Source organism: Lineus longissimus, chromosome 19, assembly GCF_910592395.1.
Source record: "Lineus longissimus chromosome 19, tnLinLong1.2, whole genome shotgun sequence".
Lineage (NCBI taxonomy): Eukaryota > Metazoa > Nemertea > Pilidiophora > Heteronemertea > Lineidae > Lineus > Lineus longissimus.
The window spans coordinates 11,839,986-11,857,736 of record NC_088326.1 but is presented as its reverse complement, the minus strand read 5'-3'; the positions used below and the strand labels follow the sequence as shown (position 1 = coordinate 11,857,736).

The following is a 17,751-nucleotide window of genomic DNA, read 5'->3' as shown; positions in this document are numbered from 1 at the left end:
ATGAGGCGTATTAAGTATGCGTGGCTCACTTTCACTCGGTCAGCCAGACGATTGGTAGTCGACATAAATCACCTACTTTAACCCTTGGTGACAAAACTAGAATCACAGATATTGTCCAGACATATGTTTGGGACGGCCTTAACATAAAAGGCTAGGATGGTTGTGGAAAGGATGGCCAGCAATCAATGGTAGGAGTCTAGAGCAAGGTAGGGTGGCTGCATCTAAGGTAGAGTGGTAAGTGTATTGTGCGCGCCGGTCACCAATCCAAAGGTTGACCACGCTCAACGTTGCTTAACTTCCACTCTGGGGCCAACGCGCCAACCACTGGGCCATAAAGGAATTCCCTCATCGCCAGCGGGTTAAGCCGTGCCATATACCTGGGGGTACTATTCAGTAAGCTGCCAAGGTAGGGTGGGACGCCATGACAAGTGCCCTTTTGGAGAACACTGCAACTAGACGAGGCATAATTTGCTGGCAATTGGCAGCTCTGCTGTAACATGTTTGGTATATTATCGATAATTGGAGCCCAATTACCGGCACCTGAACTAAATTAACTTCATTTTGCAAAAATGGTTCATCAATTTGTACTTGTTTCTATGATTTAGGGATAGAAAAAGAAGAAAGAGTGTGTATTTGACCTGTGCTAAATGAGTCCAAATGAGCACTTTGAAGAATTTGGGCTGCATATACTATCTGAAAACTACACATTTCCTTCTAGTTGAACATCCCTGCATCTGTTTTTATGGAAAAACATAATGTCTTCTACTTGGGGCTGAAATTCTCATGCCTTCCTCCCTGACACCCTTTGAACACATTGACCAAAGTCAGATTTTGGCCTGACACCTTCACCCATAAGCCACCCATTAGCCCCCAGTGCGCAGCTTATTCTAGGCGTGCACCATTGGCATCATTGGGCCGGGGTACACTTTGTCTTTGAGTGACAACAGCCAGAGATCAGTACAGTGACAAATCTAGGAAGGCCCATAGCTTGCTCCCACACTTATCTCCAAGGCTTTCATCTAAAACGTGGTATTACAAAGATAGATTAACCAAACTATTAGTAGCTTCAAAACTGACCAACGTCAACATATCACACTAATTTCTTCAGCTTTGTTACAAAGCTGCCTCAAAGTACATTCTAATATATTTGGTTTGCTGCTTTTGACGCTGCAACCATTTTATACAAATTTGAGATTTCAAAGAAAGAAGTGATACGGGTTAAGATGATAAACTAACATTTTTTCATGGGGCCTAAGTGGCTGACCATTCCACCCTTGACAACGCATGATGTGCTTGGTGACTAAGACAGGTGCAATTTTCAATGCTGAAATAAACAGAGGCTGAAATAAACTAGTTAGAAAAAAGGTCATATGCATTATATCAAGCGCGAAAATGTAGTATCAAATCTTATATATTTTACAGAGTACTGATGCAAGATAAGAATATGATTAGGATAACAATGTCTCTGTCTGAAAAAGAAAATTATTCTGGGGAAAATGACATCATTTTGAAAAGATGCTACAGGCAGAATCCAAGGATGACAAGTGGTTGCAGAAACCGTCTGGAAAGAAATGCTGTAGAAAAAAAATTGGGATAAAAATACTGGAAGAAAATGGGTTCACTGCAAAGAGAAATACAAATTCTTACCTCACGCATAATTGCTTTGATATTGATAACGGGGTTTCGACAAAAATCCGCGACAAATTCGAGATTTGTTTGTCTTCACATTCTGAATTTTCCAACATAAATAATGATTTCAGTTTCATCGTCTGACGATAGAGGGCTGGTAATTTAATTGATTCGCTCGTTGATTTCGGTGACCAGTTCGATTATGTTGTAATCAAATCAAAATACGCAACAAATTTATAACGTATTGCAATATTTGTAATTTTTTGGCAATTTCAAACAATTCCGATATCGTACATTGTTGTTAAACTATGGAAACCAAATTTATCTGTTTTTCGCCACGATGGATTGATCTATGGAAAGCCAACTCCGCAAAAGTTTATAACACCTTTTATATGTAACAGAGGAAAAACATCAAGGTCCAAACGGGGATTGAACCCGGGACCTCTCGCTTGTGAGGCCATCACTCTACCGACTGAGCTAAAGGGAATTTCCCTCTGGCCTGGGCTAGTAGGAATGATGCCACCACTACATACTCCCCCCGGGGAAAGTTGTGTCCTCACAACCAGGTTCTTCCGTGATACAAAGGGTTAATTCATTATCCAAAGACACACCAGCATCTAAACAAATTATTAGTACCCTTTTACCACGTTGGGCGCCAAATGTAACAGAGGAAAAACATCCCTTTAGCTCAGTCGGTGGAGTGATGGCCTTATAAGCGAGAGGTCCCGGGTTCAATCCCCGGTTGGACCTTGATGTTTTTCCTCTGGTCAAGGTAGCAGAGCGTAGCATTTGGCGCCCAACGTGGTAAAAGGGTACTAATAATTTGTTTAGATGCTGGTGTGTCTTTGGATAATGAATTAACCCTTCGTATCACGGAAGAACCCGGTTGTGAGGACACAACTTTCCCGACCAGGGGGGAGTATGTAGTGGTGGCATCATTCCTACTAGACCAGGCTAGAGGGATTTACCTTGCCTAAATCAAACAAAGGTGACTTAGGTAGTTTATATATATATATATATATATATAACACACCTGAGCAAGACGTTGAGTGGCCGTTCATACGACAGTGCTCAGATAGCCATGATGACATGTGAATTCCTACCGGCCTCACCTGAGATGACTATAAATTATATGGTCTGTCAAGTTTCCATTCCCAAATCTCCCTTGTTTTTTTCTTTATAAAAAAATACTTGTCAGAGTACAATACAAAAAGATATAGGGCCAGCACAAGCAGATAACAGGTTATATGCAATCCCTTGGTGGTCAAGATGCCTGTACTACGGAATTAACCGATTTATACCAGATCGGCACTCGGCCAGCTACCCTCGCACAGATCAATTCGTAAAGGTGGCGCTGATGGTTGTCGCTCAAGATTGTGTTCATAGCAACGCCAGGCAACCACACAATCCATCCACAGGCTGTGTACAAAATAAGCAAATCGGCCAGTTATTTCATCCTCCTGGCATAAAAAAACACATTCCAAAGATGGATGGTCTTCCTTTCCTACCAGGGAACTCGTTCACGGACCCAACGGTAAGATAAATACTCGTAGACTATGTTGTTTTGATTGTAAATTTGATCATTTTCAGCAGGTTGTCAAAACTACAAAAATTCAGGATCAGACTTCGGGCATCACTATGCTATGACTGTTTCAGCAATGCATAGAGCATGCATGCACACATGGTGTAGCCTACACATTACACCTCCGTTTTTTGATCCGCCCGAGCTCGTAAGATTACAGATCCCCCATCCTTATTAGATTTTGCCCTACAACTACTGAATAGCCTCCATTGTAATGTTTAATCATGGCATGGATGGACGGACGAAAGTGCTGCGAAGTGATTCTGGCATAGATAGCTGCTAGCATGATGATTGATAATTATGATAGGACAATGGACATGTTGGCAGGGGCCGTCCATGGTCGACGCAGGGCCTACTGATAGTCTACCGATGGGCGACTAACAATAATTTACACAGATTGCCCTTCCTAAAGAAGTCAAGTCCATAGGCCAAGACTTTGGAAGACAAGTAGTTGTATAAAAATGCAAGATTGTTGTGGTTTTTTTAATGTGAAGCATAATCAAAATTTGCCCCTTACATGCCTTAGTTTAAATATGCCAATATTTATTACCTGGCTTGTCTCAATTATGAAGTATATGACTTGTGAGGTTCATTAGTTCAAGAAATTAAGTGTGTGGCTTGAAGTCAGACTTTAAAGCTGGATGTGTATGTCATTACAATTACAATCATAGCAATCAAATGTTCTATTTTCAGAAAGGGCGTTACCACAGATCACACACTCTTGGCTACAAGAATGGTTACTCCATCCCAACCCGTCCAGAAAAGGGCATTGGTGGCGTTCCGATCCCATATAACCAGCTCAGCGAAAAAGATCTCGACGACCTAGCAAATTTCCGCCCAACACTGACCTACGGCCAAGCCAAGCAAGCCCCACCAGAGGACTTTGTTCCGGCCCATGTTGCCTGGGACAAAAAGGTGTTGAAATTCAACGCCTACTTCAAACAAACGGTCCACGAGTCACCAAAGGAGCACTACAGGGTGCGACCAGTCAATATTTACTACTATCTTGAGGATGACAGCATCTCAGTTGTCGAACCGGTTGTGGAAAACTCTGGAATGCCACAAGGTAAGTTGTTGTTTAATGAGGGATCTTACTAACTTGTCAGCAACAGCTGTAGGGGGTTAACACGTTTCAGCCAAAAAAAACCGGCAAGAAGAGATTTGAAAGTTCTCAAACACCCACTTGAATATTACATTGCCGGAAATACTGATGGTTGAACCTTCTACGGTGAAAAAACTAAAAACTTTCTTGTATGAGCTTGATCCATGTATATTCTCTTCTCATGAGAGAGATTTGACACCCCATCAGTCACAACAGCATTGTCAGCAGACGAGGGCAGACCCATCACGTAAAAAAGTTTTTAAAAGTTATAATAATCTGGTGTTCTTAAAACAATTAAACAGGTAAACTCATCAAGAGACAGCGACTTCCCAAAAATGATGAAGGTGACCACTGGGTATGGAAAGACCTCAACCTCGGCGTAAACGTTGTCTTCTACGGCAAGGTTTTCCGCATCACCGACTGTGACAAGTTTACGACAGATTTCCTCGAGAGTGAAGGTATCATCGTCAACCCGTCGGAAACTCTGGAGGAGGATCCTTACATCGGACAGAGAACCGAAGCCGCTGCTCTGAAAACTTTCGCAACGCCATCTGCATTCGATAAGCTGCGACAGTTTTTGGAACTTGACCGAAAAGTACTGAGATTCTATGCCTTGTGGGACGACAGGGATAGCATGTTCGGAGAAATTAGGCCAATTGTAATTCATGTAAGTATTGTGTGCACCTGCTCGGTTCATTCATGTATGTTTAAAATTGTCTCTTTGTTTCGAAGTTCCTGAAAGATGGCAGCACTTGTTTGTTGTCGTTCGTCTGAAAGTAAAATTTCAGAAAAAATCTATTAAGTGGAAGAACTTCATATGCAAGACAATACGAAATTATAAATTCAAGCCAAACTCCTCAAAGGTGGCTCAACTTGACCTGTGAATTTAGTATTCTTTAACTTCTTACTTTGATTTAGATTAGAAGTCAAGGGAATTAGTGCAAGCCTGGTTATTGAAAGTGCACGACGCTGACAGTTTTTTTTCAGGCCAAATATTTAAGATTTCTCCGCGTCCAAGTCTTTACAAGTTTTTAAAACTCTATCATGGAAGCCAATACTTGACTTAGTCTAATTAGGTTTACCTCCTCTTTCTAGTATTACCTTGTTGACGACACGTTAGAGGTCCGCGAAGTCCACACACCCAACGACGGCCGTGATCCCTTCCCTATCCTCATCACCCGCCACAAAGTACCGAAAAACCGTGAAAAGGTCGACTCATCATTCCCCGCCATCGTCATGGAATACACCGACAGCGAAATCAAGGAATATTTCACCGCTAGAGACTTTATGATCGGTAATACCGTCCAGCTTTACAATCGGCGCGTTTTGATTTACGATTGGGATAAATTCACGATGGCGTTCTATCACACTCATTTCGGCGTGACGTCGGTGGACCCCATTGACGTGAGGACAAAGGCTGAGGCGATGGCAAAGATGGTATGTTGTTTTGATGCAATGTTGAAGCGGTGAGAACCAGAATCTACTAAGTGACAAGTTCTGGGAAAGATTGGCTGGGTCTGGGTCCTCGTGTTCTGATATTTCATTGATAAAGGAAGTGGAGTGCGGCCATCTATGAGTAAACGGATCACGCTACATCAATTAAATAAGCCTCTGTGAGGAAAAAGTATTCAGTGACGGAGGTTGCTAACTTAACACATTTTTACCAAATTGTCACTTAGAAGACTGACTGGTTCTCACTGCCTTGTATGTATTCAACTTCTATTCCTTCTAAGACAAGGTTTTTTTTGATAGGCACCCTTATTTAAGGCCAAGGGGAATTCCGGAGGCCAGAAAATTGCATCAGGATTGCCAAAAGTGCTTGTCAACGTCAGGAATCGCAACAAAAGTAAAACGGGTACCCCCTCCCTCCCCTCATTCAATTTTGCTCATTTTTCACATTCGTTCTTCTTTCAGGAACTGCCCCCGTACAATGGCTACGGCTCGATCGAGGATTCGATGCAGTCTTGCCTGTCGCTAATCCCGCAGCCTCCGAAGAAAGACTTTATTAAGATGCTCGAGAATGACCACAGCATCCTGAGATTTGGCGCAATCATGGTGAGTTTAGATCTTGTTTACTAACAAGGAATGGAAGGCAGGCCTTTCAAACACTTGTACACCTTTACACTTTGTTATCTCTAAGCCTATTTTGGAGACAGTATTTTTGCTATTCTGATTTCTAATTTGGGGACATTTGATCAAAGCTGTTGAAGTTAAAAGTTATATAACTGTACCTCCTTACCTTACCCAGACTTTGACTTCGAAAATTTGATCCATTCAATTTGCCATGGATATATATGTTTACAGGATTCCGTGAAACCGGAGGACAAGGGCCGACGCTTCATCATCTCATACCATCTTGCTGACGACATGATGTCAGTCTACGAACCCCAAGTCAGAAACTCTGGCATCATCGGCGGGAAATTCTTAGAAAAGACGCGGTGTGCCCGCCCAGAAAGCACCATCGAGAACCCGAGATACTACGGGCCTAACGATTTCAAAGTTGGCGAGATGATTACGATCTTTAATCATCGATTCATCGTTCAGTCGGCCGATGTTTACGTTTTGAAGTATATGGAGGAGCACAAGGATCAATTCAGTCCCGACACGATCCAGTCGCTGCGTGACGTGCTCAGCGCGGGAATGACCAGGAAGGACGTCATCAAAGGAGCACCCATGAAGATCAGGCGAACGTGAGTTTAGTTTTCAACCTCAGGAATTTCACAACTGGAAAAATCTGCCAGATGCATCACACATGCACAGTTGATTGACAGTTTAGATGACACCAGAAATAGACCTACATGGTTGTACCAGTCTGAAGTTGGCTTTCCATCAGGCTTATGGCTAGCTTTTTGGTCAGGGGGGCAAAATGACATTTTTTCTCAGCCATAATCCATATATTTTGGTGACTACTGGGAGGCTATGCCCTCTTACCCAAATTCTGAATGTAAAGTGTCGCGAACGAGTGATTGAAATCACCGTGACCTGTTATTATTGGTGGATTGGTATATGTTAAAGTGCTTCTTGTTTCCTTTTTTAGGCCTGGTGACCTTGAAAGGTTATGCGCAGAGGTCAAAGGTCAGCTGAAGAAGATGGTGATCACGGACAAGAACCGTATCGACGAGATGTTCCTGAGGTACAACTCCGATCGTCAAGGTTACGTCGACGGTACTCATCTGAAAGATATGTGCCTTCGCCTGCAGTTGCCCGCAGACGATGATGTTATAGATATGGTGAGTTTCCTGGGAGATTCCCAATTGCGTGATCTGCCTTGGCTGGTTTGCCTCACCTCTTGGGCCGTCTACTGAGAGGCCAGCATCCTAATCAATCAAACAACTCAGCAGTCAAATGCTGATGAGGTGGAGTGTGGATAGTTTGGTGGATGAAATATAGATGGCTACACAGTACAGACTTGGTTCACGAATGCACATTTCAAAACATGTAGATTACTACATTTTATGGATTTGACACTTAGTACAGTAGGACCTCCCTTAGCGGACACCTCCCTATTAAGGACAACCTCTCTATTAAGGACACTAGTTTTGGTCCCAAATTGGTTGTTTCCATTCAATTTGACCTCTCTAATCAGGACACCTCTCTATTAAGGACAGCACTTGTCAGTCTCGAGGGCATCCTTAGTAGAGAGGTTCTACTGTATGTCCAAAAACATGAACAATTTGATGGCAAGTCAGATTTGATATGACTGTTTTCTGATATTCTCACAAATTTTGCAAACCTACTCACCGAGTTTCCCTGGCTAGATGATCCTTCCTCCGTTTCAACCCCGTCTTATGAATTTCTCAATCTCTTTTCAGATCGTAAACGAATGTGGATCCGATGGAAAGATCGACTTGGAGCAGTTCAGGAAATTCTTCGAGAGCACTTAGACTATTTTCAAATCGCTGCCATCATTCAGAAACATTGTAAACATCGGCAGAAATCAACTTAATGTCGTCATCCGTCCGAATGAGATTACGTCCTATCGGTGAAATTTCAGATCTATGTTCCATCAAAAATTAAAAGCTGTCGTATTTTAGAGATATTTATATTGTTATGTGTCAGAGCTGTGATATTTCAAGTTTTTAAGCCCCTCTATTGAAATAAAGGTTTTGGGGGTATACTATACATGTGAGCACAATATTACATGATCCCTATTCGTTGCATTGATTCAACTTGTGCATGTGTACTTATTTCTGTCTGATGTAAAAGTATTTCTAATCGAAAATATTGCGCACAAATTCACGAAATGCTGCGCACAAGGACTTGTTTACTTTTTAAATACAGCGACACCCAAAAATTGCTGTGCTGGCTCTATGAACTGAGACTGAAAGAAGTACTTGATTATCTAAGTTGCCTTGGCCTGCATGGAACCCAAAGATCATTGTTCACACCGGTCAAGGCAATTAATTTTTCGTTGCTTTACTAGTAATTTTTGTTCGTCACCCTAAACATTTTAAAGTCCATGTTTGATCAGAATATTATTGTCACAGAATTGTCTTGTGAAATGCCCGCACTACTGTTTGCTCTTGTATTGCCATCGATATTCGAAGAGATCACATTTTGTGGGTAGGTTTGAGAAAAAGGCCTATTAGGTTGTTCGACATGAGGTGAAAAATAGGCCTCTGGTTGTTTAAAAACTTGTTCAAGACAGATGTTGTGTAGATATTTATTGCGTCCACCATCACCTCAAATATTTTTCATGACGATTTTTTGCCGAAAATTCAAATTTGACCCTTTTTCTCGCCTCTGGTATTACTGCAAGGGTTAAAATTGACCCCTTTTATGAGGGTTTTCTGGTTGTCACTGTAGTTGTATATAATTGTTTTATTTCTGTAACATTGCATTCTCCACAGCGAGTGTCTTGAGGCATTCTCCTAAAGTTTGCAAAGCCCTGCCTGTGGAGACTGTGTATTTAAATATAAATAAAGACATATGTTTTATTTTGTCTTCTGTTGATTCTCGGCCTGAACATGTCAGTGGTACATCTCTTAGCGGACACCTCTCCATTAAGGACACCCTCTTTAATAAAGAGACTGGTTTTGGTCCCAAGCCTGTCATTTCCATTCAAATTGACCTCTGTAATGAGGATGTTTCAATTCAGAACAAAGTATGTGCCAATACCATATCCGGTTTAATGGCCTCCATCAGAGCCGTTGTTGAAAATATCCCGTTTGGATTCATGTCCATTTACATTGGAGACACGTTGCTGACATCACTTGACAAAACCACATACTCGAGTGACAGCCAGTGCCACATGGCAGGCTGCCGATAGTCCATGACTTTGATCGGTGCCGTTCTGTTTATGGTAGGCCAGCCTAGTGCCACAACAAACCAAGTAAAACATCTTGCCCTGGAGGACAGTGGAGACGGAGTACTCTCCCTGGCTGAAGACCAAGGCTAAATCCAATAAGTGCTCAACCGCAGTGGCACAAAAAACACCCAGTAGAACCTCTATTTATCTAATAGAGGGGTATCCCAATTTCATTCCAGACAAAAAAAATCAGTGTAAATCACATTGAGGTGTCCGCTTAGGTTCCAGAAGATGTTTTGATGGTTTGGTTTTCATCTCCATTGCTCTCAACGCCAATAAGTTCATTGATGTGAACTTCATTAGCCAACATCATTGAGCAACAAACTTTAGGGGCAGCCTCTACTACAGAGAATCTTCAGCCTCCGTATCCTGTAACAAAGGGACTATGAGGAGAAGCTCCAAGGAGAACGAACTGTTAAGAGGCACACCGATTTGATTCTGGTGAAGGAAAGACAGATATTGGGGTGCACAATATTGGGGTGCACAAATATTGGGGTGCACGAATATTGGGTGCACAAATATTAGGGTGCGCAACTTTGGGGTGCGCAAATATTGGGGACCACAATTTTGGGGTGTGCAAATATTGGTTGTGCAAATATTGGGGTGCGCAAATATTGGGGTGCACAAATATTGGGGTGCACAAATACTGGGGTGTGCAAATTTTGGGGTGCACAAATATTAGGGTTTGCAATTTTGGGGTGCACAATTTTGGGGTGCGCAAATATTGGGGTGCACAATTTTGGGGTGCGCTAATATTGGGGTGCGCTAATATTGGGGTGCACAATTTTGGGGTGCGCAAATATTGGGGGTGCAAATATTGGGGTGTGCAAAACCATATTGTGCCATTGGTCCGTTCTTTTTTATTACGAGATGGTGCAGGATATGAAAATGACTTCACAAAGAAAAGAAAAACATCTTTCATTGCACCTCAATTTATTTAAATAGAACTTCCATTTATATAGTAATATACATTTATGTATGTATAGAGAGTTTATCTCGCCAAAGTTGACTGGACATAAACGTCTAAGAAGACTGTGTTCCAGTATCAGCAAGAAGAAGAAGAAGACTAGTTACATAAGTACACGACTCGCATTAAATGCATACCCGCAGCCCTTACACTTAGAACGAAATACTGGAAATTTGGAAATTTCTCGTCCCTGTCTGGTGTCAAAGACACACAAAATAATTAGATTTTCATTTCTGCACCCAGATATTTTCGTAATTATATGTAAATACCAGAATAGGTCACCTATCTTAATCTGGAAGTCACTGTAGGACATCAACAATGAAAATAAATATTTAGCTCATTTATTCTCTCATTTTGTGACAATTTAGGCATTTTTTAAAAGATAAAATTTACCCATTAACATTGTGCTAAGAAAACCTACCCCATATGTAGCAAAGAATACATTAAACCACTAAATTCTCACAGCGTATTTTTTCATTGATTTTGTGATTAACCCAGATTTGTGAAAAATTAAAATGGCAAATCAAATTTTTTTGTTGAAAAACCAAAGAAAGTTTGTCTAAATAAAAATCTTTTTCAGAAATTTCTCTGAATTGCAAGAAAATAAAACGGCATGAAAATCTTGCAGTTCACAGCAATTGGCATGCAGAGCAGATGATTTAAAGAGCTTATACACACAGCAAAGTAGAAATTCAAATTTGGGGCCATATCAAAATTACTGGATGCCACATAATAGGCATGTGACATGTATCAAGCAATTTTGAGATATACCCTGAAATAAGTCATGAAAGTATCACAGTGAATCTATCTATTCTTATCTCTTTACAACAGGCAGATTCTCATTCATCATCATCATCATCATCATCATCATCATCATCATCATCATCATCAGAGGTGGCATCTTGGTCAGACCTTTGCCATGGACCTTATCAATGGTACCATTTTGTGGTCTTCTATCAACATTTGATTTTTAAAATGGTACCATTTTATGGTCTTATATATTTTATTTTACCAATGGTACCATTTTATGGCCTTCTATCAACGAATGATTTTACTAATGATACCATTTCTAGTCCTCTATTAATTTTTGATTTTACCAATGGTACAATTTTATGGTCTTACCATTTGACATTACGACCTCGATCAAACTGTTTACATTTAACCTCATATAAATGTTGACAGTTTGAAATGGTTTCCAGGATTCTCACTGAAATCTGCAGCTTACAAGCACCCAGGCAAAACTACAACACAACCTTGCCACGCTGTGGTCCTTCAGTCCATACCACCCTTGCACAAACCCCACATGGCAACAACGCTGTGGCCTATGAGTCCATACCACCCTTGCACAAACCCCACATGGCACCAACGCTGTGGCCTATGAGTCCATACCACCCTTGCACAAATCCCACATGGCACCAACGCTGTGGCCTAGGAGTCCATACCACCCTTCCACAAACCCCACATGGCAACAACGCTGTGGCCTATGAGTCCACACCACCCTTGCACAAACCCCACATGGCACCAACGCTGTGGCCTATGAGTCCATACCACCCTTGCACAAACCCCACATGGCACCAACGCTGTGGCCTATGAGTCCATACCACCCTTGCACAAACCCCACAAGGCACCAACGCTGTGGCCTATGAGTCCACACCACCCTTGCACAAGCCCCACATGGCACCAACGCTGTGGCCTATGAGTCCACACCACCCTTGCACAAGCCCCACATGGCACCAACGCTGTGGCCTATGAGTCCATACCACCCTTGCACAAACCCCACACGGCACCAACGCTGTGGCCTATGAGTCCATACCACCCTTGCACAAACCCCACATGGCACCAACGCTGTGGCCTATGAGTCCATACCACCCTTGCACAAACCCCACATGGCACCAACGCTGTGGCCTATGAGTCCATACCACCCTTGCACAAACCCCACATGGCACCAACGCTGTGGCCTATGAGTCCATACCACCCTTGCACAAACCCCACATGGCACCAACGCTGTGGCCTGAGTCCATACCACCCTTGCACAAACCCCACATGGCACCAACGCTGTGGCCTATGAGTCCATACCACCCTTGCACAAACCCCACATGGCACCAACGCTGTGGCCTATGAGTCCATACCACCCTTGCACAAACCCCACATGGCACCAACGCTGTGGCCTATGAGTCCATACCACCCTTCCACAAACCCCACATGGCACCAACGCTGTGGCCTATGAGTCCATACCACCCTTGCACAAACCCCACATGGCACTGTTTTGTCCTTCCTTGAATGTAAACCTGCATCCCATGATCATTCTGTCAACAACCTCGTTTCAGGCAGGAATCTCCCGCCTCACAATTCACCGACAACATGTGCTGACAACATCTTGCCGCAGCACGATATTTAAGTCCATAATATCACATAAATAAGAGAAAACAAGTCTGATAAATCGCTTGCGATTTTTTTCTCAGTCGGTCGGGTCTTTGCAGTCGTCGCAGGCCTCCATCGTGTCGCAATATTCCTCGACTTGGAGCGTGACGTCATGAATGTTAAAACGCTGCCGCACCATCCGCGACGCCTGCTTGAGGACTTCCTGTGAATTGTGTTTCTTATCTGAAATCAAATTGAATTTGAGTAAATTGTAAAATTCATCTATTCAGCAAAAAATTCAAAAATAGTACAGTGTTTTCATATCGTTCTGACAAAAGATAGTTGAACTCAGGAATGTGACCAGATCACATTTCCCAAAAGATAGTGGTGTTGCACAACACTAGATTATCCTAAGGGATGGCCAAACCAATTCCCTTTCACAGAGGCAAGTAAAGGCGGTAAACTATGTCATCGCCTGCCCGGGGGGGAGTTAATCTGTGAGTCGGCAAAAGGATCCCAGACAGGCGAGTTGTCACCAAAAACAAGCTGTTCTTCCTGAACACCCACCAATTTGACTACTGCCTCATCTGGGATCCCCACCACACTCTCCCTTCATGTACCTCCTAGGCCTACCACCCACCCCGAGTGAAAAATAAAACCTACCAATTGCCAAATGTACAGATAAGGCTGCCTATCTATCGTCATCTCTCATATCCTGAGGTTGTGTACCTCCTAAACCCAACCCCACCCCACCCCACCCTCAGTGACAAAGTAGAACGTACCGATTGCCAAATGTACTGATAGTGCTGCCTTGTCTATCGTCAGCGACCACATCCTCAGGTTGTGAACCTCCTTAACTCCCTTGATTTCGAAGAATGACTGCTTCACTTCATTGAAGTCCAGACCTTGTGGGGCACCTGGTAGAAGATAGAGACATCAAAATGAAAGGTTCAGGAGAGATATCAGCAAGATACAGTGGGCTATGGCTTGTCCAGTCCTGGACCCTACTCCCAGCCAGGGGTAGCGAGGTAAGGTCACCAGGGATGTATGCAGGCATATGTCGCTCTAAGCTTGGCTGGCTGAGACGGACTGGTTGAGAGGTTGTAAGCCTTGACTCAGAGAGGTGGCTAACCTCGGAGAAGTTGTTAGCCATGACTCGGAGAGAGTGGCAATTCTCTGCCAGGTGGCTGCCAATCCCAAGGGCAAACAGAGATCAAAATATGAAATACGGTTAACTGATCCCTAAAGCATCTTTTTGCTTCAATTAAAGACCACACACATAAATTGAGAGTATTTCAATTTTGAAAACAATTCCTCTCAACAACCTTAACAAACTTAAAGAATTCTAATTTGGAAGTCTGATTAAATGTCATGCATTTATAATGACGCTTGGGTAAAAGTCTGATAGCGAAACCCCATCCAATGACCTCATTTAGCCACAAATAGCCGATTTCCTGGCATCAGAAGTACCACAATTTTGTTTGAAAATTTGTCTGGGTTAACAGAAAATTCGAAAAGCGTCAGTTGACTCTCTTCCTATTCATTGAATTCTTTGAAATGACCGTTATCTCAGGTAAGTAATAGTGAATTAAGGACTGAGGAATGTCTATCTTGATCAATTTCAATCTAGATGTCCTATGCTTACGATGCTACAAGCAATTCAAAGCTTGACGGTGTAATAAGTTGATACGATTCACCATTTTGCCATCTGGTACCAGTGCACCATTTCAAGGGTTAGTGTAGCGTAAAGGGAAATGGGTACGAGATTGGCAAAACCGAAAACAAAATATCATATGTATTATTGCACAAAGAAGCACACATGTTATTGCATTTAGCAGCATATGTGTTATTGCAGTAAGAAAGTGACGCAATGTCATTGCATATGTGATGATTCAGGAACAAGCCTGTGTGTCATTGCATAATGAAGGACACATGTTATTGCACTATCAAAGCAGCATACGTGTTATTGCATAAAAAACACAGGTGTCGCATGAACCAACACCTGTGTCATTTTATCATCCTACCTTCCATTAAGACGTGGAGCGTGTCCCTCAGAATATTGATTGTTGTGATCAGCACCAAAACAGAGAAAAGAAATGTACAGATTGGATCCGCTATTTTCCACTCAGGCTGAAATATAGAGGGCACTTAATGTCAATTCAAGTATTCTAATTTTTTGCTTCCTGGAGCCTACTGAATGGTGTTTTTAATGTGAAACTTCAACCAAGTTTCCCCAAGATCCCCAGAACTGCCTAAGTAATTAAGAACTGAATTTGGTATTTAAAACAATGGAGAAGGTTTTCTCCTCGACACTCAGTGGAGCAAGGGGTCTCGACATCAGGAATACGGGATCAAGGAACTCGGAACTTGGACTACAAGATGCTTGGAATCTTGGAATAGAGGCCCTCACACCAGGCGGAGGAAGCCACTGCTGGCCAGGCGGAGGAAGCCACTGCTGGCCACAACAAACAAGCAGCAAAGAAAAGACCGCATGATAGCACACCACATGTTCATTTGTTATTAGGTTGGTTTGGGCCAGCACTGGCTTCCTCCGCCTGGTGTGAAAGGGTCTCGGTGTTCAGGATTTCGATTCCCTGGGGTGTAACTCACCTTAAAATATATAATGAAAGCCGCAATGAGAACCCCTAAACTTTGAACAAAATCTCCTATAACATGAATAAAAGCTGCTTTCACATTGATATTTTGTTCTTTCTTCCTTTTTTTCTGACTATCCTTGCTGCATTTTGAGTCTCCACTAATGTCAGATACAGCTTCGTCACTGTTGTTTCCCGCTTCAAGATCAGAGGCGCTACTGGTCGTGCTTAGGCCGCCGTGGCTGTGACCGTGTCCCCCGCCGTGGGTGTGGCCGTGTTGATGAAGGGTACAGCCCATCCTGAAGGAAAGGAACAGAGTCTGTCAGGGGTGTACCTGGGCATTTGAGTTTCAGAGAGTAGAGGGATGCACCCCAGAGGAAGAGGGTGCACCCCAGAGAAAGAGGGTGCACCCCAGGGGAAGAGGGTGCACCCCAGAGGAAGAGGGTGCACCCCAGAGGAAGAGGGTGCACCCCAGAGGAAGAGGGTGCACCCCAGGGAAAGAGGGTGCACCCCAGAGGAAGAGGGTGCACCCCAGAGGAAGAGGGTGCACCCCAGAGAAAGAGGGTGCACCCCAGAGAAAGAGGGTGCACCCCAGAGAAAGTGGGTACACCCCAGAGGAAGAGGGTGCACCCCAGAGGAAGAGGGTGCACCCCAGAGGAAGAGGGTGCATCCCAGAGGAAGAGGGTGCACTCCAGAGGAAGAGGGTGCACCCCAGAGGAAGAGGGTGCACCCCAGAGGAAGAGGGTGCACCCCAGAGGAAGAGGGGCCCCAGGTGCTTTCAAAGCAATAGATGAGAGTGTCCACCTTCAGGCAAAAAGTCCAGAAAAGTATCATAGGAATAATCTGACAGGCAAACTATTGATTAGCCACCCTCAAATAATCTATAAAAACCTCATAGATGCCCTCTTTGATAATATCCCATTGGTCGCTTGGAATTCTGACGTTATTTATCATCCGGGTTTCGTCGTTTGTCAATAGTGAAGTGCTTTGTCCAAGGTTACTTACACAATGTTGAACATGACTCCAACTGCGGCAGTGATTAACATAATTTTAGCATCGATTTCATAATCCTCGTTGATAACACGGAGAACGGCCATATATACAAGAATACCGGTTACCACCCAGATCATCAACACTGATACTAGCGCCCCCATCACCTCTGAAAAGTAATTAAAACACTATGGAGAAATGGTTACTGATTAATCATTACTAATTGGCAAATAGAGAAATAAGATCATTTCTCGGGGCAACTTCGACAGGACTAATGAGATGTCATCTCGCGTGATTGCAAGGAACGTTACTTATAAACAGAACAGTATAGTACAGGACGGTGATGTGACAAAGTGTCCCAGTACACGGTACACTCAACTGACTGTCGATTTTACTGCATAATTCATTTTTTTGCTGAAGCGATAAATTCCCTTTCTACCATTAGCGGGCGAACATCAAATTCATCAATTTTTATGGCGCAGAGCTACAGCTAACATCACTCTTGTGGTTAAACATGCACAGCGCATTTATGAGGAAGGCTAATTTGGCGACCAGCATTTATTGGCTGTTTGGTAATCGCTGTGTACAAGTGTACCATGCTATACACCCAAGGAGACGCATCCATTGATCATAATTCTCTGTTATGCAGGGTGCGTCAATACCTTTGGACATGTTTCCTTTTGGCTACACACCAGTGGTATGCAATGTGCACTTGTCCACCCTAAATAACAGAGGATGCACCCTAAATAACAAAGGATGCACCCTAAATAACAAAGGATGCACCCTAAATAACACAGGATGCACCCTACATAACAAAGGATGCACCCTAAATAACAAAGGATGCACCCTAAATAACAAAGGATGCACCCAAAATAACAGAGGATGCACCCTAAATAACAGATGATGCACCCTAAATAACAGATGATGCACCCTAAATAACAGAGGATGCACCCTAAATAACAGAGGATGCACCCTAAATAACAGAGGATGCACCCTAAATAACAGAGGATGCACCCTACATAACAGATGATGCACCCTACATAACAGAGGATGCACCCTAAATAACAGATGATGCACCCTAAATAACAGATGATGCACCCTAAATAACAGATGATGCACCCTACATAACAGAGGATGCACCCTAAATAACAGAGGATGCACCCTAAATAACAGAGGATGCACCCGAAATAACAGAGGATGCACCCTAAATAACAGAGG

The 17,751-nt window shown here is 43.1% G+C and overlaps 3 protein-coding genes across 10 annotated transcripts in view; 1 reads left to right on the top strand and 2 right to left on the bottom strand.

Annotated features, from left to right (window-relative positions):
• Nucleotides 1–1,740, bottom strand: part of LOC135503149 (gamma-2-syntrophin-like) — a 31,112-nt gene extending 29,372 nt beyond the window's left edge. The window contains exon 1 of the mRNA XM_064796540.1: nt 1,648–1,740. Within this exon, the coding sequence (XP_064652610.1) occupies nt 1,648–1,656 (9 nt within the window). The 5' untranslated portion in view covers nt 1,657–1,740. The remainder of the gene's footprint in view (nt 1–1,647) is intronic.
• Nucleotides 1,741–3,018: 1,278 nt separating this feature from the next.
• On the top strand, nt 3,019–9,250 carry LOC135503147 (EF-hand domain-containing protein 1-like). Its single transcript, XM_064796535.1, has 8 exons — nt 3,019–3,163; nt 3,905–4,277; nt 4,616–4,980; nt 5,409–5,750; nt 6,228–6,368; nt 6,618–7,003; nt 7,351–7,543; nt 8,126–9,250. Exons 1-8 carry the CDS (start codon nt 3,116–3,118, stop codon nt 8,195–8,197), a joined length of 1,920 nt encoding a protein of 639 aa, XP_064652605.1. The 5' UTR covers nt 3,019–3,115; the 3' UTR covers nt 8,198–9,250.
• A 3,203-nt stretch (nt 9,251–12,453) lies between these two features.
• The window catches only part of LOC135502885 (proton-coupled zinc antiporter SLC30A2-like), a 60,557-nt gene continuing 55,259 nt past the window's right edge, over nt 12,454–17,751 (bottom strand). For all 8 annotated transcript variants that reach the window (XM_064796059.1, XM_064796060.1, XM_064796065.1 and 5 more), the window contains 5 exons: nt 16,549–16,702; nt 15,560–15,842; nt 14,974–15,079; nt 13,732–13,866; nt 12,454–13,192 (listed from right to left, as the gene is read on the bottom strand). In XM_064796059.1, the coding sequence (XP_064652129.1) occupies nt 13,047–13,192; nt 13,732–13,866; nt 14,974–15,079; nt 15,560–15,842; nt 16,549–16,702 (824 nt within the window). In that variant the 3' untranslated portion in view covers nt 12,454–13,046. The remainder of the gene's footprint in view (nt 13,193–13,731; nt 13,867–14,973; nt 15,080–15,559; nt 15,843–16,548; nt 16,703–17,751) is intronic.